General features: G+C 33.9%; 1 protein-coding gene across 1 annotated transcript in view; it reads left to right on the top strand.

The window, feature by feature from the left end:
• LOC123640031 (ovostatin homolog 2-like) overlaps positions 1–25,478 on the top strand; it is a 48,189-nt gene that overhangs the window by 14,171 nt on the left and 8,540 nt on the right. Inside the window, exons 11-27 of the mRNA XM_045554369.1 lie at positions 270–428; positions 1,109–1,336; positions 2,345–2,399; positions 2,772–2,917; positions 3,279–3,428; positions 10,879–11,049; positions 11,916–12,054; positions 15,813–15,915; positions 16,377–16,605; positions 16,867–16,996; positions 18,547–18,665; positions 19,369–19,420; positions 20,151–20,234; positions 20,941–21,117; positions 21,861–21,942; positions 22,562–22,718; positions 24,687–24,761. Of these exons, the coding sequence (XP_045410325.1) occupies positions 270–428; positions 1,109–1,336; positions 2,345–2,399; positions 2,772–2,917; positions 3,279–3,428; positions 10,879–11,049; positions 11,916–12,054; positions 15,813–15,915; positions 16,377–16,605; positions 16,867–16,996; positions 18,547–18,665; positions 19,369–19,420; positions 20,151–20,234; positions 20,941–21,117; positions 21,861–21,942; positions 22,562–22,718; positions 24,687–24,761 (2,256 nt within the window). The remainder of the gene's footprint in view (positions 1–269; positions 429–1,108; positions 1,337–2,344; positions 2,400–2,771; positions 2,918–3,278; positions 3,429–10,878; positions 11,050–11,915; positions 12,055–15,812; positions 15,916–16,376; positions 16,606–16,866; positions 16,997–18,546; positions 18,666–19,368; positions 19,421–20,150; positions 20,235–20,940; positions 21,118–21,860; positions 21,943–22,561; positions 22,719–24,686; positions 24,762–25,478) is intronic.

Here is a 25,478-nt window from a genome sequence, read left to right on the forward strand (position 1 = left end):
ATTTCTGGACACTTTTTCCCTACTTTCATGATACATTTTTAACATTACTGTGTCTGAAATATTGGAAAAAGTCCTAGGCTGAAAAAAAGCAATAGATAAAATTATAGCCATTTCCATATTTTATACGTGTATATTTAATAGAGCATCTTGCTGTCTATTAGAGTTTAAGAAAATTGTAAGTGATCTCATTTATGAATAGAAAATTTATTTTCTGTAGAAACATGAAAATTTGGTGTTTTAAGAATATTAATACTTCTTTTTTTGTACAGATTAAATTTTCTGGTCCCAATGATGTACCTATGGTGAGCAAGTTGTTGCAACTGAATCTCAACAACAAATTTATAGGAAATTACACTACAGATGAGAACGGTGAAGCTCAATTTGCCATTGACACTTCAGATATATTTGATCAGGAGTTCAACCTCCAAGTAAGACCTCAAAGAGTTGATGAAGACTCTTAGATACCTCGTAGAGGACTCACATATTAGGAATTCTAAACATTAGGAATCTCTTAAAACATAACTTGAGAATATATTTTAATAAAGTTTTAAACTTTAGCTTATTTTTTATGATTTGCTTGTTCATTAAATATGAGAATACTTGTTCAAGAGGATGGGATACTCACAGTCTATTACAATTGTTATAAATTCTCTAATAACTAATATTTTCCATTGAGAAACTAGAAGTAGCTCATGATGATGATTTTGACTTTTAGATCATTTCATATATAGATAGATTTCATACATGATTTCTCTTTTTTCTCCTGCTTAAGCAGAATTTTGCAGTTAAACAATTTGTCAGTGTTCAAAAATAGCTGAAAGAAACAATGTAAGTCCAGTTTTCTGACTTCACTTAGAGAATAAAAAACATGAGAATTCATTGTTGGTCTAATGAAATATTCATATAATACTTCATGGTCATGCTTTGTTTACAAAAAGAGGAGAGTGCTATTAGTATTTCAGTTCTAATGATTTAACATTAAAATGTTAGCCACAAGCTAAGATTCTTCCCTGCTTTGAAGAGATAAGAAGCTTTCCATTCTGTAGTAACAACTATCTTTGGAGGTCTTTACAGCTCTAAGACCCTTCACTTTCTTTTGTCCTATCAGGCCACATATATCCAACCTAAGAGTTGCTATCTTCCCAGCTGGTTGACGCCCCACTACACGGATGCTTATTTCTCAGCCTCACGCTTTTACTCCCGAACCAGTAGCTTCTTGAAGATTGTTCCTGAACCAAAGCAGCTTAGATGTAATCAACAGAAGATTGTTACTGTACATTACTCCCTAGACAGTAAAGCATATAAGGATGACTCAAATGTAAACTTCTTCTATTTGGTAAGTCTCTGTTGGTAGATTCCTGGAACCCCGTCTAATTGTATGTCTGCTTAGCACAGCACACCTTAAAAAATGTGCATCAGTCATGCCCTGGTAATGTGAATGAGCTGAACCTTCTCATTTTGCTGATGAATGCTATTGAATCCATTGAAAACAAACACACATATGAAATGATGTAAGACAATTTAAGTTTCCCTTACATTGAAAACTTGCTATCCAGAGTCTGCTTTCTTGAACATTCAATTGTAACTCATATCAAATATTTATGACCCTCTATGATAGTAAAATATTAGGCAGATACCAGAAAGTAAAGTGGAAAGCTCATTCTGATAAGCAGTAAAAGGAATAAGCCCTCTTGGCTCTACCTGTTTTGTCTCTTTAAGGTATATTGAAGAGTAAAAAAGACACAGACTTGGAAATTGACATTCCTAGTTTGAGTCTCCCACCCCTTCCTACTTATCATCCGAGTTGGTCAATCTTGGGCAGATTGTTTAAACTCTCTAAGACTTGGCTTCCTCAAGTGTAGACTTGTAACTGGAAATAATAAGACTTACCTCCCCGGAGAAGTATTATACGTCAGGTACTGCTATTAGGACTTTATGTGTTAACTCGTTTAATCAGCTTTATGGATGTCCCCATCTTACAGATAATGGAACAGAGGCAAACAGTGGAAACAATTCGTCTTAAGTTACAAAGTCAGTGATTAGGTGAAGGCACATTGGAAGCCAGACAGTCTGGACAATTTCAGAACTTTATGTACCACTTTGCCCTACATATTATTCACAAAGTTTCCAGTACATAATAGGTTCTCAATCAACTGTAGTCACTTTCTCTGTTCTTTTCCAATTAATGCAAAGTCCATTATAAACATCTGTTTGTTGAAGCTGAATTAACATTTTTTTGTGGAGCAGAATTAACATTAGATGATTCATTACCTAATGACAGCATGATAATGTGATATCATATGAGACAATATGTCACATATTGTGTTTTTTTTGTTCTGCACAGATGATGGTAAAAGGAGCTATCTTCCTCAGTGGACAAAAAGGAATCAGAAACACAGGTGTATATAATACATTCATTTTTTAAATACATATTCTAGCTTCATTTTTTAAATTAAATATACTAATAGAGTCATGAAGTTAGGAGGAGCACCTTTCTATTTCAATTCGTGGATGAAAGGCTATAGTTGGTATGGCCCCAGGTAAGCTACTAAATATTTTGATGACGGAGATTTTTACTTGTTTCTATTTTTGCCAGATCTTCAAGTACATTAAAGCAATGCCCCAAATCCCAGAATTGTTATTACCTAAATTATGCAACCTTCTTTATTTGTACATATAGTTCCCATTCCATAAGTCATTCTCTTTTTACCGAAGTGGACCCTGTGATCCAGGAAACTTTGTCACTGTCTGTTGATCTCCTATTTACACAGCCTGGAAGGGAAGCTTCTCATTCCCAATCAACATCAGTGCTGATCTGGCCCCCGTGGCTGTCATGTTTGTCTACACCTTTCACCCCAGTGGGGAAATTGTGGCTGACAGTGTTGAATTCCAGGTTGACAAGTGCTTTAAAAACAAGGTAATGTTTCTTCTATTTCCAGCCTGTCCAAAGTGAGAGGGGTGAGCAGTTTGCTCCTTGTTGTCTCCTTCTCTGACTACTATAACCTTTACATGGTAGTCGGTAATTAAATTATTAGGGGATGAGAGAATCACCACATAGAGTGCACAATCTTTGGCAGTAGTACTAATCTTTAGCAGTAGTACTTTGGCAGTAGTACAAGAGGTTGGTGAAGGAGATGTCTCTGCAGAGACTTGAGGGTGAAAGTGGGCAGGAGAAAGGTACAGAAATGTATAAGGATTTAGTTGGAAAAGATTGAATGTATAAAAGTATTTTATATAAAGTTATCTCCACTCTCCTTCCTTTTCTTTTTCTACCTCAGGTTAGCATAAGGTTCTCTGAGGAGCGGGGGCTACCTGGCTCCAACGCGAGTCTCTATCTGCAAGCAGCCCCGGACTCACTCTGTGCCCTCGGGGCTGTGGATAAAAGCATCCTTCTCCTGAAATCAGAACAACAGCTGTCGGCTGAAAGTGTGAGTTCTCTCATTTTCATCTGGACTCCCACAAGTCTTAGCTTTTAGATAATGCTTTTATTTGAGATTGAACGTGTTGAAAATATCAAACATTTTCTCCCTTTGTTTCTTCATGGGTTATACACTTAGTTATTTTTCTTGGCTGGCCCAAGAAAATGCTCCTAACAATACAGAATTCTGTAGCTAATTATAACAGGTTGGGAATTATACAACAACATGCCTTTTAAAAAAGTCAAAGATGTGAAAACTTAGAATTAGAAGAAATCTCTATGTTGCACATATACTTGGATATAGTCTAAAGTTATTATTTATTAATAGATATTGTATTTTCTTAAACATTTCCAGACCAGCAATTCCAGAGTTACATCAAAATTATTTCATTTAACAATTGTTTTATATTTTTCCTTTATTTTTAACACAGATACATATAAATATCAAAATTTATCATATTTAAACCTAATTCAATGATTTAAATTTTTTGATGATAAAAATTATGCTTGTTAATTGTAGAAAACGTGCAAAATACACAGACATAAAAAAGGAAATCTTTAAAAGCACTCATAATTTTAACATTTAGAGGCCTTTATATTTTTGCTGTAATTTTGAAAATCTCTTTCAAAGGCATATATATTTTAAAAACTTGAAATCTCACTGAAAATTCAGCTTTATATTCTGCTTTCAACCCTCTACAGTAAGTCTAGTTTTAAATATAAAGCTAGAAAATTCATTAATAACCTAATACTTAATAACCATGAATTATGATATAAACTATATATTTTTTCCAGTGCAAAACTTAAATATATTTAAGTTGTTCTGTTAGAGGGAGCTAAGAAACTTCTATAGAAACTTCTATTTAGGAGCTTTCAGAACCTGGAGGAGCATCAACAAATAAAGGACAAATTGTCTATAAATGTGGAATATGTAGGCATGCATTTTTTTTCCGAAGAGTTTCATGGATCCAAAGTAAATAGCTTCTGCTCGTTCTTCCTACAACTACAGGTAGCAAAACCTTAGGAAAACTGCCTCAAGAAAAAAACCATCAAGAAACCTCAAAAAAAAAAAAATTCCAGAGGCATCTTCAGGGGTCTCAGAATATATCAGAGCCAAAAGAGGTTGCCTTTATTTATTATCAGGAGCCATATTAATAGTATAAATCAAGTGATTTATATAAATGAATGAATTTCAATTCACATTGTTTATATATTTCATATTATCTTATATAAACTTAATTTTTAGTTGTAAATAATTTTGAAAGGTGCAAAAATTGTACAGAGAACTCCCACGTACCCTTTATCAGATTCACCAATTTTTAACATTTTGCTACCTTTTTTCTCTCTCTTACTGTCCACCCCTACACACACACAAATATGTATATAGCATTAAATTTTTTTCTGAACTATTTAAAAGTAGGTTACATATATCATCCTATGTTATGCCTTGATACATCAGTGCTCATTGCCTAACAGCAAGGATATTCTCCTACATAACTATAATACAGTTATCAAATTCAGGACATTTATCACTGATTCGATGCTTGGGATCTAATTTGCCAGTTGTGTTCCATTGTTGTCAGTTGTCCTCTCTACCATATTTTTTCCCCTTTAGTACAAGATCCAGGACAAAATCACAATAAATTTGGTAGTTTTGTCTCTTTAATTAGAATAGATTAATCTGTTTCATTAATCTGTTTAGTCTGCAGCAGAGCCTTCCTTTGTCCTTTATGAAATTGACATTTTTGAAGAATTTAAACCAGGCATGTGTTTTTTAATAGAACATTCCTCATTTTAAGTTTGTCTAACGTTTCCCATGATTAGGTGAAGATTATGCATCCCTGGCCAAAATACCAAATAAGTGATGTTATTTGTTTTTCAGGATGTGATCCAAGGTACACAAGATCCATCTGCCTATCCTTAGTGGTGTTAATTTTGATCACCCTAATGAAGGTGTTTTCTTGTACCTTCGTTGGCTATTTTCTCCCTTGAATTAATAAGCAATTTGTGCTTATTAAGACTATACGTATATCCTGCTCCTCATCAAAACTCCCACGTAGATTTAGTATCCACTGATAATTCTTGCCTAAGCCAATATTTCTATGTTGGTTGTAACATGATAATTTTCCAGTTTCATCTCTTTACTTACGGATCCAAGGATTCTTATTTCTCAAAGGTTTATAAATTCATTACTACTTTTAATTACTTTTATGTTCAAATTGTTCCAGGTTTCCCAGTGGGAACAGCTTCAAGTTGGTCCCTGTGTGCTTTGACATGTCCAGATCATATTTTTAGCACTTGCCAATTTTCTGGCACAAGTAGTCCCAGTCCCATCTTGAACTTTCTTTGCACTAGCCTTGAAAGCAACCATTGTTCCAAGGAGCTCTAGTTCCCTAGAGTAAAGAATAGTATATATCTAATTTGTCTTTTTTAATTTAGTGACTATTCAGTGGACACAATATCATCTTTGCTACGGTGATTTGAGATACTTCCCTTATCATATACTAGTATATTTCGATTTGTAGTTATGTTATTTCTGAACTTTATATTTCTACTCCACTGGTCCGTCTGTCTTTTCATGTATCAGCACCGCTGTTTTAATTATAGAGGATTTGTAGTATGTATTAATTTTTGGTAGGAATCAATTCCTTTTCCTTCCCCAGATCCCCTCCCCTCAGCCAAGCTCTTCAGTTTCAGGGTTTCCTTAGCTCCTCTTTCCTGTTTGATTTCATATATCAGCTTTATTTTCAACTTATCTAACTCCAGGAAAAAAAAAGTTTCCTGACATTTTTATTGTGATTGCATGGAATTTATAAATTAACTTAGGTGCATCTTGGTGAGATGTCCTAACTAAGAACAAAAAATGTCTTTTTATTTGCTCATGACACTCTTGTGTCATTCATGAATTTAATTTTAAAATCTTATATACTTTCTTATTAAGCTTATTTGTAAGTATTTTAACTTTTTTGTTGCTATAAGTGAGTTTTTTTCTTTCATTATATATTCTAATATTATTATTTATGTACCTGGGAGCTTTTTGCAAAGTATTTATATTTTTCTAATTTGCTGAATTTCTTTATTGATTAAATTAAATATCTCATTGGTTTTTTTAGGGTTTCCAGATCTACTGCCATGTTGCTAGAAAATAATTTTCTTTCTTTCTTTCTTTTTTTTGCAATGACTATGCCTCTATTTTTTTCTTTTGCCTAATTTTAAATTGCAGGGGCATTAGTATCCTTGCCTTGTTATTGACCTTAATAGAAATGACTAGTAGATTATCTGTGCCCAGTGCATTTGTGTATGATAGTTTCTTGATAACTTTCTCAATTTCTTTCACAGAAAATGGTCTGTTTAAGTATTCTTTCCCTGTGGGTGTTGGTTTTGGAAAATTATATTTTTTTAAGAAATTAAGTCATATATAGGTTTTTCAAATTTGTTTTTGTTGAAAAGTACAAAGAAATCTCTTGTATTTTAAAAATATATTCTCTTAGGCAGGGCACGGTGGCTCACGCCTGTAATCCTAGCACTCTGGGAGGCCGAGACGGGTGGATCTCTCGAGGTCAGGAGTTCAAGACCAGCCTGAGCAAGAGTGAGACCCCGTCTCTACCAAAAAATAGAAAGAAATGATTTGGACAGCTAAAAATCTATACAGAAAAAATTAGCTGGGCATGGTGGCGCATGCCTGTAGTCCCAGCTACTCGGGAGGCTGAGGCAGTAGGATCGCTTAAGCCAGGGAGATTGAGGTTGCTGTGAGCTAGGTTGATGCCATGGCACTCACTCTAGCCCGGGCAACAAAGCGAGACTCGGTCTCAAAAAAAAAAAAATATATATATATATATATATATATATATATATATATATATATATATTCTCTTTATCAATAGTTACCTCCTTCGTCTTTCTTTTTTATTCCCCATTATGTGATTTTTGTTTTGTATGTTTGTATTTCATTTCTTTTTTTCTATTAAATTAGTGGTTTATTTATTTTGCTGAGTTTTCTAAAAAATAGAATTTTATTTTATTAATTTGATGTACTATGGGATTTTGGGGGCATTCTACCACATTAATTTCCTTTTTTATCTTTATTATTTCCATACTGCTGCTGTATTTTGTTATTTTTGGGTTTTTTATATAGAAATTAACATAGTTTTCATTCATTTATCTCATTGGTTTAGATGTTTACACCTATGAATTTTTCTCTGATCTCTACTTTTAAAGTATCCCGTAGGTCCTGATAAATAGCAACTGCACCATTTTATTTTTCAAAAATGCTATAATTTTTGTATTTATTTACCCTTTCACTGAAAATTTACTTACTGGAACATTTTGTAATTTATGTGTAGAAAGATACTTTTATTTTGGAGTTTTCTTTAATTTCAAGTTCTATTGCCTCATGATCAGTAATATTTCTATTTTATGGAATCTATTGATATATTTTTGTGCCCAAATATATGATTAGTTTTTGAGAATGCATCACATGTGTTAAGAAAAAGATATAGTCTCTGTTATCAGTTTGTTTGTATCCATAAATATGATTATTTAGACCTTTTATATTCTTACTTATTTTTTAAAACTCCACTTAACTTTTTTGTACTGAATAATTTGTTAAAATATCTTATTAATAGTGTTTCTATTTTGCATCTTCTGTAGTTTCTACTTTACAATTTGGTGCATAGATATTCATAACTGTTGTGCCTTTATTATGAATTGCAGCTTTCAGCAGTACAAAATGTTCTCCTCTATCTTGTTTGTTGCCATTTGGCCTTAATTCTACTTTTTCTGATATTAGAAGGATTGCAACCTCTGCTTTCTTTTTATTTTCGTTTATCTGCCCTTTAGATTTAACCCTTGAAACATTGTGATTCAGTGACTTTTTGTATAAAGTATAGCATTGGATTTTATTTTTGTTTTAAAAAACTCTTTTTATTTTAAAGGAAAATTAAGTCCATTCACTTATATTGATATGACTTATATGTTAGGCCTCAACTCAATCCTCAATCATATTATTGTTCTTGTAATTACTGTGGTTTATTTAAAGTTACTTTTTGTTTAGCTTTTTTGGGTTTTTCACTTTGCTATAGATGTTTTTAAATTTCTTTTGGTGTTCAGATTAGGTTGAATTTTTATTTTAGTGGTTATCTTTGTATTTACGCTTTTTATGACAACCTATTCTCACTTTTTTCTTGCTTAACATTTACATCTAGCCAGTCATTTTTCAGTAGTATTCTTTTGACTCCTATCTATTATCTACACAGGAGTCAATAATCTTATTCTAGTTTCCACTTTTTTCTCCTTTTTCTCTCATTTTAAAGCTGCATCATTACGTCTTTGTCAGAACATATCATGATGCTTTTATTCTGTTTTTTCCTCGTATTTATAAAATTTTACCAGTTTCCTCAATTATCTTTTGGTTACATAAAGCTTATTTTCTGCTAGATTCCTCAGGAGGTAACACAGGTATAGAATTTCCTAAAATTTTCATACTCAAACTTGTTTTTTTAAAACCTTGATACATGAAGGACGGGTTATCTATAATATTAAATCTTTGATTCATACTTCAAGTTTCTTAAAAATGCTGTTCTACTATTGATTGCTTTAAATATTACATTTAAGAATTCTGACATCAGTCTAATTCATTTTCCCTCATAGTTTATTTCATATTTATGTCTAAAAGCCTTGAAAGTTTTTTCACCTTTATACTTCAAATCTAATAGTTTTAGTAAAATATCTCAGAATTTATTCTTCAGGAGAACTATTGCCAGGTACTCAGTGGACCCATGCAATATGTAAATTCAGATTATCTTTTATTTCCAGAAATTTCTTCCAAATTATAATTTTAAATATTAATCTTTCCATTATTTTCCTTTCTTAAAAAACTCTTTACATATGTTGGATATTTTTTGCCTGCTTTCCAATTCAACTACTTTGCCTGTAACCTGTTTTAAGTCATTCTTGCTCACATTTTTATTTTTTTATTTTTTTTTCTATGCTGTTTTTAAAGTTTTCTTTCAGCTATTTTCTCTTAAGGTCCTTATACTTGAGAGTTCATTTCTGATATAATTTTGTGTATTTTTTCTGAGTTCAATAAATTCCCATTTTATTTCTTCTTGGTTTTTGTCCATTTCTACTTTGTCTTTATTGAATTTCTGATTCATAATGCTTTTTAAATAACCCAAATGCATGTTTGAGAATATTTCATGCATATGGAAGTGTTTTGGTATGGCTTTTCTCTGTTTATTTATTAGTTAGTAAGTTAGTTACTTTAGCGGAGAAGTTTCATCAGCTAAAATATTTTGATTTGCATTTTCTGTTTTCTCTTATGGCAGCTTTGTATGAAGCTGATTTTTTTCTAGTTTTTGGTATTTTGTGGACAGAGTTATCATAGGTGAAAAATGCCTCTTTCTGTTATTTTAGTAAAATACAATTTCTTTAATAAAAAATGTTGGTGTTGAAAATGGTGGTGTAGAGATTAGTATGTTTTATTTTTCTTATGTTTCTGCAGTGCTCTTAATTTTACCCTATTACATTCTTCCCTCCTTTAAGTGCCCTGTCTGCAAGGGTTGGCATACCTCCTCTGTTGATCTGACCAGTTCCCATCAGCCAAGCTTTGTTTGAAGCTGCCACTTCCAGGCCTACTTATTTCAAGCACTTTTCCTGTAGCCTGTCCTGGGAACTATTCCGTTTAAGGACTATGGCTCATATTTTGGCACTTAATGTTGAACTTTCTTTTACCTGAAATTGATTGGGTGTGTATTTCTTGTAATTTCTCTATGCCGTTCTTTTCTTTGTCATGTAGTCTCTTCTCAGCCTTCCTTCTATAGTTTTACACACCTTGAATTTTCAGCAGCAAAAGGAGCTACTCTGGAATTTGGTGTTTCTTTCTCTACCCACAAGTAATTTGAAAGTCATGTTATTCTCTGTATCTTAGTAATGTTAAAGATATGAGTCATGTATATCATTACTTGTTCTTTTCTTGGTTTTATATTTTCTCTGGAAGGTTATGTGAGAAGATTTAGAATCAGACAGCTAACATTCTCCAGACCTGGGAGTTCTAGCATTATAATTTTAATAAATTATCTATACACTAGGCCTTGAATTAATAGATCTCAAGTTGCTCTTAATTACATGCTCTTGTAAATTCTGTACCAAAGCTGAAAAATTCTGTGAAAATGACATTGCCTAAAGCAAAATTGATTTCCTCTTTTGAAATAAGTTGACACAAAAATATTGGATTAAATGTTATGGCCATGCACTTAAAGAAAAGAGCAAAAATAAATGGATATGACACAAAATTTGCTAATTTTATAAATTAAATTTTATAAATATAAATCATATATAATTTATTATATATAAATTTATTATATATTATAATATATAATATATAATTTATATATAAATATAAATTAAATTTTATAAATTTATAAAAGGAGTGCTTAAAAATCATGTGATTTTTCTTATAGGTGTACAACCTGCTTCCAAATATAGAACTACATGGTTATTTCTACGATGGTCTCAATCTTGATGATGGCAAGGTAGACCCTTGCATTCCTGAGAAGGAAATGTTTTACAATGGTTTGTATTGTATACCTACAAACAACTATAGAGATGGAGACATCTACAGTATTATCAGGGTAAGTTCACTACAGATTTTGTAAAATATTTTGTCTCAATTTAAATTTTAGTATTTATAATGCAAATAATACATATCAATGTTTTATTAACTATGTAGTTCTCTTCCTATATCTTGAGAGTGTTATCTCTAGTTTGCTAATAGAATCCAAAGAAGTTGTCTTATAAAAAAGGAGATATTAATTTTTGTTGATTTTCTCTGTTTTGTTGAAAATAAATTATGCGGCTGAAATGATAAAACCTCATGTTAGAAGCAATGGGATAGTCTCCAATTTATTGCAATAAATCTCATGTAGAAATAGTCAAATCAAAAGCTAAAATAGAGTCTGGACTCCATATATGCCTAAGCTATCAGTTAGATGTGCTGAGGCTTCCATGAAAGGATTTCATAATTAAAGTCACAAGTGTATAAAATAAGGGGCTTTGAATCAGACAGAGCTTAGTTCAAGTCCCAGCTAAATTGTTCTGGGTTTTACTGAGTGTGCATTAAATATGTGTGTGTGCACACACATGTGCATGTGCATGTGTGCATGTGTATTTGTTAATTAGGGTAATAACAGTGCTGATCTCATAAATATTTTTCCATTTGGATTAAATAAAGAATGATGTAAAATACTTACCAAAATGCTAGCACATAATAGGTGCTAGGTAAATCATAGTGATTATACTTTTTCCATTAAATTAGAGATTTTCCATAAATCAAATAGCAAATAGAAGTGACTTGACTCCTAAAATCTCAGGCCCTTGCTAGCACAGAAAAAAAATGTATCTTTATGATCTATTTACCATTACAATATAAGTAATGCACCTTTTATAGTTCTTGCATGAAAGGAATGCACAATATTTTTTGTTGTTTGTTTCTTTGAAGGATATGGGTCTGAAAGTCTTTACCAATCTCCATTACCGGAAACCAGAAATATGTTCAATGAGAGGAAGTCTGCCATTCTTTGGGCCGTTACCTCTAAGAAATTATGCAATGAAGCATAGCTTCCCTTCTACAATCATGTGTGGGTAATCTAGAATTTTGTGTCAGAGGGATGCCAAAATGATTGGTGGAATTGAGTGTATTGGGGATAAAACTATATATACAAAATTGGGATTTTATATGTGAATATTGTCATGGTTTTGGCTACAACTAGCCATCCTAGGGTTGAATAAAGCAGAATAAGACAGGCTGGAAATGTTTTAAACAGTAAAGAAGAATTAGCTTCAGATAGGAGAGGAAGTTTATTTTTACAGTAAAACACAAATCAGAAGTACAGTCATGCCTCACTTAGTGACAGGAATACATTCTGAGAATATGTGTCATTAGGTGACTTCATCATTGTGTGAATATTATAGAGTGTACTTACACAAATCTAGATGGTACAGCTACTACACACCTGGGCTGTGAACTGTTCAGCATGTTAGTGTACTAAATACTGTAGGCAATTGTAAGACAATGGTAAGTATTTGTGTATCTAAACATAGAAGATACACAGTAAAAATATGGCATAAAAGATAAAAAATGGCACACCTATATAGGGCATTTATCATGAATGGAGGTTGCAGGACTAGAAGTTTCTTTGGGTGAGTCAGTGAGTGAGTGGTGAGTGAAGGTGAAGGCCTAGGACTTTGCTGTGCCCTGCTGTAGACTTTATAAACACTGCACAGTTAGACTACACTTTAAATTTGTAAAACTTTTTTCTTCCTTAAATAATAAATTAACATTACCTTACTATAACATTTTTGCGTTATAAATTTTTAATTTTTAAAAACTTTCTGATTTTTTTGTAATAACACTTAGCTTAGAACACAAACACATCATACAGCTGTACAAACATATTCTTTCTTTATCTTCTTATTCCATAAGCTTTTTCCTATTTTTGAAATTTTTTTTTAACTTTTGAAATTTTTTATTGAAAACTAAGACCCAAACACCCACATTACCCCAGCCCTAGGCAGCGTCAGGATCATCAGTATCACTGTCTTCCACCTCTGCATCGTGTCCCACTGGGAAGGTCTTCAGGGGCAATAACCTATAATAATAATGCCTCTTCTGGAATATCTCCTGAGGGACCTGCATGAGGTTGTTTTGCAGTTAACTTTTTAAAATATAAGTAGAAGGAGTACACTCTAAAATAATGATAAAAAGTATAGCATAGTAAATACATAAACTAGTAACATAGTCATTTATTAAGTATTATATGCATACATAATTATATGTGCTATACTTTTATACAACTGGCAGTACAGTAGGTTCATTTATACCAGCATCACCACAAACACATGACTAATGAGTTGCACTATGACAGCTTCAATGTCATTAGGTAATGACATTTTTCCATTATAATCTTAGGGGACCGCCATCATATAAGTGGTCCATCATTCACCAAAACGTCATTATAATGATACAAAGTTGTTATGATAGGACCAAAATCAAAGCTGTATTTCAGATGCATCTGAGAATACTTAAATAACATTTCTTACCTCCCTCTGGCCCCACATTGAGATTAATCTAGTGATTTAAGGGGGACTGATCCTGGAAATGGGAGTCAGAAATTCTACTTTAGAAAAATGAAAGGCCTGACAACTTCATAAAAAGGTAGACTCAGTGAGTATTCTAGAGGCCCTATAAAATTCAGAAGTTGAAACTACTTTGAAGTCCTGGTCAAGAGGTTGAAGCTACCTAATTTTCTACTACTAGATTAAACCTTATTTAGTGAGCTTTATCAGAAACATCTAAACTTTCTTGTATCACTGAATAAAATGTACTAAAAACAAAGTCATTTATTTTAATCTTTTCTTTCTTCAATCATTATGTATAAATTCACTCAACAAACATTTATTAAAGTTAGGAAATGAGCTGCATGGTGTAAATGCATTAATTTCATCCCTGCTTTCTTAGAATATTTAGTCTAAGAGAGAACCATTGAAATGAAACAGGCAATTCCAAAAACCCGAGAAGAGTGCATTAAATGGAAAATACATATGACTAGAAGAGACCTAATAAACCCGCAAGGGCCTGTTGTGTACTCCTTGAGGAAGTAGTAACATTTACACTGAGACCTGAAAGATGAATGATAACACATCACAGAAAGTTACAAGGACGTTCCAAGTAGAGAGGGAGGCACTGTGAAAGACAAGGTAAGGAACTACAAGCGCTTCAGCATGGCAGGTGTGGCTCAAGGCAAGGGACAGCTAAAGCAAGGGGGTAGACAGACAGATCATGAAAACTTTGTAGGGCATTTGAAGAGTCGGAAACCCATCCTAATGCAGTAATATACTATTGACAAACTTTAAGCAGGCACTTTAATATATGTTTTTAAAAATTATCTCTGGCTGCTCTGTGAAAAAATGGTTTGAGATTTAGGCTGTTTGAGACTATATGAAATGGGCCGGGCACGGTGGCTCACGCCTGTAATCCTAGCACTCTGGGAGGCCAAGGCGGGTGGATTGTTTGAGCTCTGGAGTTTGAGACCAGCCTGAGCAAGAGTGAGACCCCGTCTCTACTAAAAATAGAAAGAAATGATCTGGACAGCTAAAAATATATATAGAAAAAAATTAGCCGGGCATGGTGGCACATGCCTATAGTCCCAGCTACTTGGGAGGCTGAGGCAGGAGGATCGCTTGAGCCCAGGAGTTTGAGGTTGCTGTGAGCTAGGCTGACGCCATGGCACTCACTCTAGCCCGGGCAACAGAGTGAGACTCTGTCTCAAAAAAAAAAAAAAAAAAAAGACTATATGAAATGGTACACGTTAGAAATTCACGTGAGAGACAGTGGTGGTTTGGACTACTATAAAAAAAGTGGTGGAAACAGAAACAGGGATAGATTTGTGAGCTATTTTCAAGTTATAATAGACAAGATTTGTTAGAAGGTTGGCGAGTTATGGGAGACTCAGGATAGGGAAGGATCAAAGAGAATTCTTAAGTTTCTGACTTGGGTAAGTGGGTGAATTTTGGTACCCCTCCTGGAGATGGGAAATACTGCAGAGAGGCAAGGGGAGAATGTAATGAGTTTAGTTTTGGAGCAGTTACAATTGAAATGCCTGTTAAGCATCCACAAGAAATGTGCTCAAGGGTGTTGGATGCACAAGTCTGGGGCTCAGGAGAGAGGTCTGAGTGGAGGACACAGGTGGAGGAGGCTTCCATATAATTGTTACAGTGGAAGCCATGTGTGAGGATGTCAACGTAGAGACAGTGCATAGGAAGATGAAGATCTAAAACAGAGCTCTTAGGAAGAAGTCAAGGATGAGGGTTTACATAGGAGACTTGAGAGTGGCAAAAATGAGAAAACTGGAAGGGCATGGTGTTATGGAGTTAACAGTGACTATTTTGAAAAGGACACAGTGATTAAGAGTGTTAAATGCAGCATAGAGGACAAGCAAAGGCAAGTGTTCTTGAGAATTAGCAATATTAATGTCATTAGCAATGTTAACAAAAGTAACATCAGGTGGTGGAATTGGCAGGCACCAGCATGTCAGATGAGAAACTTGATTCAGTGGATAGACATTACTTTATCTAAATTTGTCTGTGGGGGAACAATGTAGGCTACGTGTCATTTTTGTTTGTTTGTTGTTACTTTTAAAAATGGGAGAGATATGAGCATCAAAATGCTGATGCTTGCATGGAAATTTCCATTTTTTGGCAACGAGCCCCAGGAGTAAATTTCTATGTTGCTTCACACTAAAACACACTAAGCATGTGTAATCAACTCTTACAGGTGTCTATCATTGAAACACATCTTTTTATTCTCTGTATACAATGCATTTCTCTTTTCTCTTAGCTGGTGAAGCCGTGGAGATCAGTGACTACATCGAACAGGCCATAATAGAAACAGTAAGAACAAACTTCCCAGAGACATGGATATGGGACCTCGTCAGTGTCGAGTAAGTTTTGAACAGTTTTTTTCCCCTGTGTGTCTTCATTTCTATTTTCTTTTCCTTTTGATTTCTTGAATTTTAATCCTGGGTATATAAAATAGTACCATATTTGTAAAATATATAATACCATTTATTTGCATGTATTGACTACATATTTTATTTTATTTTTTTCCTCTAGCATTGTTTTCCCGTCACCAAGAGTTTCTCTTTTATTAATTTCATACAGATAGATGTAAGCTGCCTCAATTTCTTTTTTAAAAAATAATGTGGTATTTAAAGAAATGTGACCTTCCTAAGGTTAAATTTTATAGAAATCCACTCTCAAGATTTTTATCTAATGTCCTGACCATACACTGTGACTCATTTTTTAACTTTCAATTAATACTTTTTTTTTTGTTTGCTGTTGACTAAATTTAGATTTCTAGTTTAAACAAAGCACATGTTTTACCAATAACCTCTCTTTGCAGTTCCTCAGGTTCAGCAAATCTTTCATTCCTCATTCCTGATACCATAACCCAATGGAAGGCAAATGGCTTCTGTGTGAATGGCGATGCTGGATTTGGCATTTCATCAACAGTCACTCTGGACGTCTCCCAATCTTTCTTTGTTGAAATTGCCTCATCCTCTTCAGTTGTTCGAAATGAACAATTTGATTTGATTGTCAGTGTCTTCAGCTACCTGGATACATGTGTAGAGGTAAGTCGTTCCCTTTGATTTGAAGCAAAAATCTAACAAAAATAAAAGATTCTTTAATATTTTCCTTGAATATTGCCATATTCCCTTTATCTCAAATGTAAAATGATACTGTCAAGGGATGAGACTTGTTTCCATAGTCCACAAACAAAAAAACTGTGTTAATTCACAGCAATGATTTAAATACCATTTTGAAAATGCCATTTCATAGTTATGTGCATTCCAGTGATGCCTTCATTGCCATGATTTATTTTATTTTTTTAGATTTCTGTTCAGTTGGAGGCATCTCAGAATTATGAAGCAAATCTCAGCACCCTGAAAAACAGTGGCAGTGAGATTATCCAACCCGGAGAGAAGAAAACATATGTCTGGACTGTTAAACCTAAGAAATTGGGTAAGCAGCTAAGTGTCTCCATGAATCTCGCATGGAAAACCAGCTCATTTTTACTGTCTCTATTTATTTTCCTTAAATTCTCTATACAAACCTAATTTTCTCCCTCATATTTTTAATTACCTTATTTCTTTATTCTCCATTAATAATTCTAATCCAACAATCTATTTGCTGGTTGCTAATGCTGTGTAGAGCAAAACCACCATTCATTTGTACAAAAGTATACTGTGAATAAAGTACAATATAAATGCTAACTTGCATGGCCTACCAAGTCCTATATGTTTGGATATATCCTGTCCCAAATGAAGGCCATATTGTCATCAATGCTGCCTTAATTCTTTTACTTCTTACGTGTTCCTTCACCTACTGTCATGGATCCATGCCACCTTACAAAAAAATGCTCCTTAATCACAATTATCAATTATGGGAATTGCTAGGATTTGTAAATTTATTAAATATATCCTGGGACACCAAAAATACTTAGATGGGGATCAAATACTGAGAATATTGTCTTAGTACATATGTTATCTGTAATATAGAAAAATAAATTTGTATCTTATTGAGAATATAGGTGAAGAAAAAGTTAAAAAGTCTATTAAATGAAAAATGTTAGACGTGATGTGCATATTTATTATCACTACTTTAACAAATTGTGCCATTAAAATTTTCTTTATTTAATGTATTATTTTAGCAGCAAAGAGTATATTTATGTGATAAGTTTAGTTCACCAGTGATGTTGGTCTGCCTCAGACTATATTTTCTATTAGATTATAAGTTTCGCAATTTTTCTACTACACAAGGTCTTCAAAAATCTTACCCTAGCAATTGAGGTAGAATACTGTACAGAATTGTATGGTTTTATGGCATTAAGTGGAGGACACAGTTCTAAGAGTGGAGTATCAAAGGCTTTCCAAAACAAATAAATACACACAGAATACAACAGAATAAAACACACCAGCAACAAATGAAAATCAAGAACAGTATATTAGTTATGTATATTGGTATATAGGGATATAGGTAATATTAAACCTAAAAAATTATTTTTTTCAATTTTTCCAAACAAGGAAATTGGAGATTGGTTTTAATTATATAATGTCCTTTCAGTGAGTTTAGAAACAATGGATATCTTGCTAGCACTTGATTTCAATCTAGTACCCTTTCTACTGAGTAAATGTTTTATTATTTTTGTTTGTTTCATCTTGGGAAAAGTTAAAAGTTCTAGTTCCCTGATATTATGTGCTTATATTTTCATATGTAACCCTTATAAATAATAGATATTAAGGAATTGGATCAGATGGCTTTGTAGAATGTCATTTTTCCTAAAATTTCTTAACTTCTAACTAAGTAAATTAATTGCTTATCTTGCAACTGGTAAAACAGAACATATCACATTATATCCAGGCAGGAGAAGAAGCAAGTTATTTTGGTTTCAGTATTAATATGATGATAGAGTTTGGTTCATCAAGTCAAGACATGATTCACAGACATTAATCATTTCCCATTACAGAAGGGACCAACAATCAACGTAACTTATATTTGGGGATGTATTCCAGGTGAAGTGACTATCACTGCAGTTGCTGAGTCCAAACAAAGTAGTGCTTGCCCACAGGACGCAGATGAGCAGCAAAATCTAAACTGGAAAGACACTGTGGTCAAGAGCTTATTGGTAGAGGTGAGTACGTGCAAAACTATTAAGCATTTCCTGATAAGAAATAGACTACTTAAGGGGTGAAGTATTAAAAGACATTCTCCTTGAAGAGAATTAATTGACCGCAGTTACTTTTGACACAAGACACATCATTTTAAATCAATTAAAACAGCATAAAATTCATCCTTTCTTTAATTAATACTTCACCCAGGAGAGTAAAACTTAGCACTTGAAACAGGCTTGACAATGTTTTGTTTGCTCCTGACTCATGACGTCTCTTGTACCCCCTATTTCCCTTCCTTCTCTTTAAACAAACTGATTCTCAAATACAAGAGACAAACGTCCTTGTCCTACACTCCCATGCAGTTCCCATCACCCTAAAGAAGAATCAACGCTTATCAGAGGAGCATTCTTGTCTGATCTCTGGGCATATCCCTGCTCTACAAAATACTTTTATTCATCTACTGGAGATGCTAGGTAGTATCAGAGTTGTCGAGAGTGTCCCACAGTGACATCCCCAGCCTATGGGAACACAGAGGCTAAAATGAGTGTTGGTAATGTGCAGTGACTTGTAGATATGGGCAGGAGGAGGCCATAAATAGATCTTTTTTCAGGGACAAATTTGTACTAGCCGTTCTTATGTGAGCTGATGCTGGATTGCTTCTCCTTCCTGGAAAGATGACCCAGGTTCATAATTTTGTGCTTGTTTTTGTTTAATCTTCCATAGCCTGAAGGTATTGAAAGAGAAACTACCCAGAGTTACCTTATCTGCACAAAAGGTAAGATCTTTTAGGTGCTCAAATTAGTCCTAAAGAAAATTCATCAACAGGGTCAGTTTATTTCCTCTCCTTCCACATTAGTCCACTTGTCATGTGATTTCATTTTAGATATTTCATGGAGGATTACTTTATTTCATGCTTCATCTTCATTGTATAATTTTAGCAATCAAAAAGTATATTTATAAATTTTTTATGTTCACCTATGATTTTTTTCCATCTTGTGCATTTGTGACAACTCTTACCATTTGGTTGTCACTCAGTGTTGGACAATGGGAAATCAAGATAATGCCCAAATAGCACATCATATAATCTTTGCTTTTATACTCTTAGGATGAAATAACTTGTAAATACATCACTGCCCCTCAATCTTCTGTTTTATGGCCATTATGGGTATTATTTTACCTAATTGATGGTGATCTGGTTTTAATGTCAAATCAGACTCTTCAAGCTTTACCTTTTGTGTGTACTGTGTTATTTGTCATAGTCAGTAGTTTTTTCCATATGTAAATTGGCAGGCACTAAACTGGTAGAGAATGGGGCCCACTATCTAATGCACAGATTCATATACCATTTTCTGAATGTGCTGTTATTCTAAACTACATCAAACCCTCAATTTCATCTCCTCAAAAAATGCAACTTGTAATATAAAAATAGATAATGGAATCTGATTTCTAATATGTTTGTCTCCCCAAATCTGCTGGCTTTTATTAAATCTATATTTTCTTTCCAGGTACCAAAGCCTCCAAGCAGGTAGTTTTGGACTTGCCAAATGATGTCGTAGAAGGATCCATTAGAGGATTTTTCACTGTTCTGGGTAAGTTGATTAAATTTTATGTTTCACAATGATTTGAAAATCTTGGTTGAAATGGTCTCAAAAAAATTCTTGAAATAAAAGGATAGAGAGATTTTCTTAAGCTATCAGTTGGAGGGAATTATTGTTCAGATCATCCTCTATGCTTGTTTCCCTATGGAATCTGAAGGGATTATAGTACCATTTCAAAACCCATGTTTCTAGGAAACACTAGCTCTGGTAGATGAAAACTGGTGTTCAGAAAACCAAAAGTTTAATCTGAACTCTTAAATTCACCTCTTGGAGAATCAGATTAAAGATGCTGGGAATTTCCTCAGTATAAGGAGGAATCTGTTTTACAAAAGGCAAATTGATCTGCTTATTATTAACATTAATATATTTTCAGGAGGGATGGATTACAATTTATAGTTCATAGGGTCAATTTCTCAAAAAACCAAGTAAGCAAACAAGCAAACAAACACACCTTCCTAACTTCCCTTGCTCTCTGGTAATGAAGTTTTCAGAAATATTTTCCATTCCAGAAACCCCTTTAACTTCAACCATACATGGCTATCTCCTCTTTGGAATTACTTCATGAAACTTTCTTTGTCTCCACCTTTTAGACTCGATTTTAAATGTTTCCTACTGCCACTGTGTCTCTTTTATCTATGGTTATTCACGCTGAGATTGCAACTATAAGCAATACGACTCTCTGATTTTCTGTTCTTAGGAGATTTTCTAGGACTTGCAGTGCAGAATCTGGATGATCCTCTCCAGATATCCTATAGAAATGCAGAGCAGAATGTTGCCCTACTCGCATCCAATACCTATGTCCTCGACTACCTGCAGTCTACTGAGCAGCTGACAGAGGAACTTAAATCTCAGGCGTTCTCTCTCTTATCTAAAGGTAAGAGGATTTAAGTAATTTCTGCTCATAATAGTTGAAATCAATTGTTACCAATACCATGATGCCACGAAACTACTTTTATGAGGTACTCAGGTTAGGGAAAACTGGACCTAAACTGAGGAACTCTCTGTCCTACTTACGTTTTCTTTTTGACTTCAAAATCTGTGTGGTTAGTCCACTTCATAATTTGGAACTGTAAAGTTTTCAAATTATGAATTCAATTATTTTCTTTTAACACCTAGTATTTTGCCAAGTCACCTTGCTCTTTGTTTTTGTTATTAATAGTAGCTGTAAATGGTTCGTTGATCAACTTCTGCATTTGTTTGCTCAGTTGTGTTCCATTGCAGTGAAGGAATTGAATTTGTGTGTAGAAAGAGGGTGGATAAATAGTATAAAATGTGATAATAAGGAAAAGCCCAGGGGTTTTCTTTTCATGAAGATAGCACTGAAGTAAAATAACCATAGGGGAAAGATACTAAACAGTTAGTAAGCACCAGTGATGAGCTAGTTACTGAGCTAGGCATGTTCATATGTACTGTCTTATTTGTCACCAAAACATATAAGGTGGGAATTACTTTTACTCCCTATAGATAGAGAAACTCAGTTTCAGGAATTCAAATTGAAATTATCGTCTTAGTAATTTTCATCTGTCTAATACCAGAATCCAGGACTTGTAGTACACCATTCTTTTTCTTCTAACTTTCTTAGATTAAAAAATAATTTTCTGCAATGTTATATTTTAGGTTATCAAAACCAGTTGTCTTTCAAAAACTCTGATGGTTCATATGATATATTTTGGTCAATGAATCGGGAAGGAAGCATACGGTAAGAGATAAAAATTTTATTTTAAATAATATAGGAATTACCTAAGAAAGGCTTGCAAGGTGGTAGGGGGAGGAGTTCAGTAAGTATTTGGAAGCAAAGAGGGTTTCAAAGTGAATTTACAGAGGAAAATCACAAAATTAAAAGATTTGATTATTCTAATGCAACAATATACCTACCATCTCGTGGCAATTTGCTTAGCAGTCTGACCATTTAATGACAGCTCCCTATACTTATACAGCTAGTTAATTCCATGGAAAATGGCATATCTTACTTTGCACTTATGAAAGTCCCATATAGACTCAAGAAAGTGAAATTAGAAAGCCCCAAAACATCTAAATTACACTAGTTCTGTCTCCATGTATGGGTAATCTAATAGACTATACGGTAAGACCTTTGGGTATAAATATGCTGAAAATCACTCTAATTTTCACTTATTGCTATTCATAATATTTTACGTACCCAAAGGAAAAAGCTGCAATTGAAAAAGACTGATTGCAGCCAACATTAGACAAATTGAATGCATCCATTACCCAAAGGGAGCAATGGTGATGAACCAGTGGAATAGCTGACATCATCATTTCTATTTGTCTAACTTTTACGCTGGTGATTTGCATTATAGGCTCAGTGCACTTACTTTTAAGACATTGGAGAGGATGAAAAAATACGTATTCATTGATGAGAATGTTCAAAAACAGACCTTAATCTGGCTTTTAAGCAAACAAAAAAGTAACGGCTGCTTTGAAAATGATGGCAAGTTCTTCAGCAATGCCTGGGAGGTGAGAGACTAACAGAACTGGGCTTTCTTGCTCTTTTCCTTGCCTACCTTCCTCTGCCTCGTCTGGAACATGATTGTTCTTCCTGTGGATGTCATGCCATCTGAATCTGCTGTGGTCACAGGGCTGTGGAGAATCCGTCAGTAGCGTCATTCCTGCTGCCTGTGTGTTTAACCACGGCCTACATCTGATTCCTCATCAATCTTTTGCTTGCCTTACGTGGTCTTCAGTCCTTCCCTGGAGTCCATCCTCCTCAGTAAATAAACTGCAAAGAGGACAGAAGGGAGAGAAAGGAAAGCTACAGAGGAAACATTCATAAATTTGGAGCCAGGCAATATATTAAAGGAGGGCACCTTGACTATCTGAGGAATGTGAATTCATTCCTATTCATGGGTAGCAGGAAAGTTCTAGGAAGAGTATCTAGTAATTTGCACTGTTTTAATGAAACAAGTTTTTCCAATACCCTCTCAAGGAAAAGCACAAAAGCTAAGCTTGCCCTAGGCCAAAATACAAACAAGGTAAAGTCTGTCCCTTGGCAGAATAAACCCCTTTCTTTCTCTTGTCCATGTTTTAGGTAAATCACTAGGATTCTCCCTTCTGACTTCCGTTCTTTGCAGGTAGCTGCCCCCCTACACCCCATCTTCTGTTTCCTTCATTCTCCTAACTTGTTTCCTCTAGATGCTCAAAATCCCCTAACATGATATTTTGTTGTGTCCTGATAGCCCCTGAAATATCCTGAGCTTTCCTCCTGTGTCCTCCTTCATAATCGCCACTCCTGTTCTTGAGTTACAGAATGTAAATCTAATCTACCTCAAAATATAGGTGAATGGCAACACCTTATGGTATTTCGTTTTAATACAGATTGTTTTCTAATTGCTTTACGCATGTAGTTGGGGTGGGGGGTGTATCTTTAAATTATTCCAAACCTATTTCTCACAAGAAGTATCCTGATGGAGAAGAGCTCTCATTCCTATGTAGAAAAATCAAAACCTTTTTCTTGTTCTCTTCTAAAGCATTTTCTCTACATCTTTCTTCTTATTGGATTCATTACTGGTCACTGCTTCAGTTTGTTTTGATCTTACCCACACACAATGTGTGTGTGTTGGAGGGAGTTGGGAGGTAGAAAGAAGGGGAAAATAACAATAAAAACTTATATTCAGAGGAATGGTGATACCACTTTCTGTAATTTAAATGTGTTGTAGGTCTCCATATCTTATTTTAGTACCTGCCATGTGAGTTATTAGCACCTTGAAAACCTACCTCCTCAGAAATATTTCTTTTCTGAAGAAGAGAGAGGTTGCCATTTGCTGATAGATAAAATGAGAGGTTTATGCTAGATGAGTATATCTCAAATGCAGTACGAAAGCTATTTGTTATCAGAATCCCTAGTGCACCGTTAAGATTCATTTTCCTATCATGTTTCTGGGTTTTTGAATCAGAATCTCTTGTGTGGATGCTGGTTTATTTAATGTTTAAGTTCCCCAGGGGATTTTTATGCAGTTTGCAAATCACATGAAATATAACTGTTTCTCTAATTTTATGCTGCCAGAATCTGAGAACTGACTATTGTAAGGATTTTCAGAAAGCTTCACAACAAATTTCTGTTACACCTCATCAGAAATTCTTTGTTGGCGTTTTTCGAATTAACATCAAATACAGCTGATAGAGTCATGTGAATTACTTAAAAGGAATGCTTAATACCAGGCTGCTTAAATATGATGATACACGTCATTTAGTATACTTGAAATTAACTGTGTTATTTTTATTTATTACATGGAGCAGAATGGATTTTTGCTCAGATAGTACAGCTATTAATCACTTAATTTAAAAATTATGCATGTTCAGGTGTTTTTTTTAATGAATAATGGCATTTGTTCCCAGTCTTTCTTTCAAAACTAGTTTCACTTCAGAAGATTATCTGTTCTTTTGTGCTCTGCTATCCTCTATGACTCATTGTTTCTTTGTTTTTAGGGTGGAGATGAAAAGGACATTTTCCTCACTGCATTTATTGTTGGATCCCTCTTTGAAGCTGGGCTCAATTTCAATGTATGGATTTCCATCATCCTCTAATTTCAGTCAGCTAAATACACATGAAATAGACTCTAAATTCAGAGTGAACTGAAATTCTAAGACTGGATGCAACATAAATAGAACATTTCATTCATTATCACCCTTTAAAATGATGTTGTTCAAAGCTTTTAGATTGATAAGACATCTTTGATGAACACTGTTGGGTTTTTACCCAGGGAGAATACACGCATGCACACATATGCAAATTATTCATATAATTTCAGGTATTTCAATATCTCCTGAATTTCAGCCATGAATTTCAGATTAAGAACCCCGGTTCTAAGTAAAGCCATAACCTAGGATTCTCCTTCTCTCTAAACAATCTGAGTAAACTCTTTCAACTTGAGTGTGGCTCATCCCAGCTATCTCTCAATCCACAGGTTAAATTATCTGATTCCAAAGTCTTATTCCTAAAGTCAGATACTAGGAATTTTCAGGGTCATTATTATATTTTGCAAATCATCTTCAGAAATGTAAGTCTCTATTTTTAGGAATTAGAGTAAAACATTATAGATCTAAAAATAAATTTGTATGCTTTGCCACAAATTTATAGCTAAAATATTACTGATTAGATATAAAAACTGCCATTTTCTTACTACTTAAATTTTATCTCTCCCTAATGATGACATGACAAATTTATTTTAATGATATTTTTGAAGAATAATACATATGTGTGTACATGAATAGGTTCAT

The sequence above is a fragment of the Lemur catta genome, chromosome 6, assembly GCF_020740605.2.
Source record: "Lemur catta isolate mLemCat1 chromosome 6, mLemCat1.pri, whole genome shotgun sequence".
In the NCBI taxonomy this organism is placed as follows: Eukaryota; Metazoa; Chordata; class Mammalia; order Primates; family Lemuridae; genus Lemur; species Lemur catta.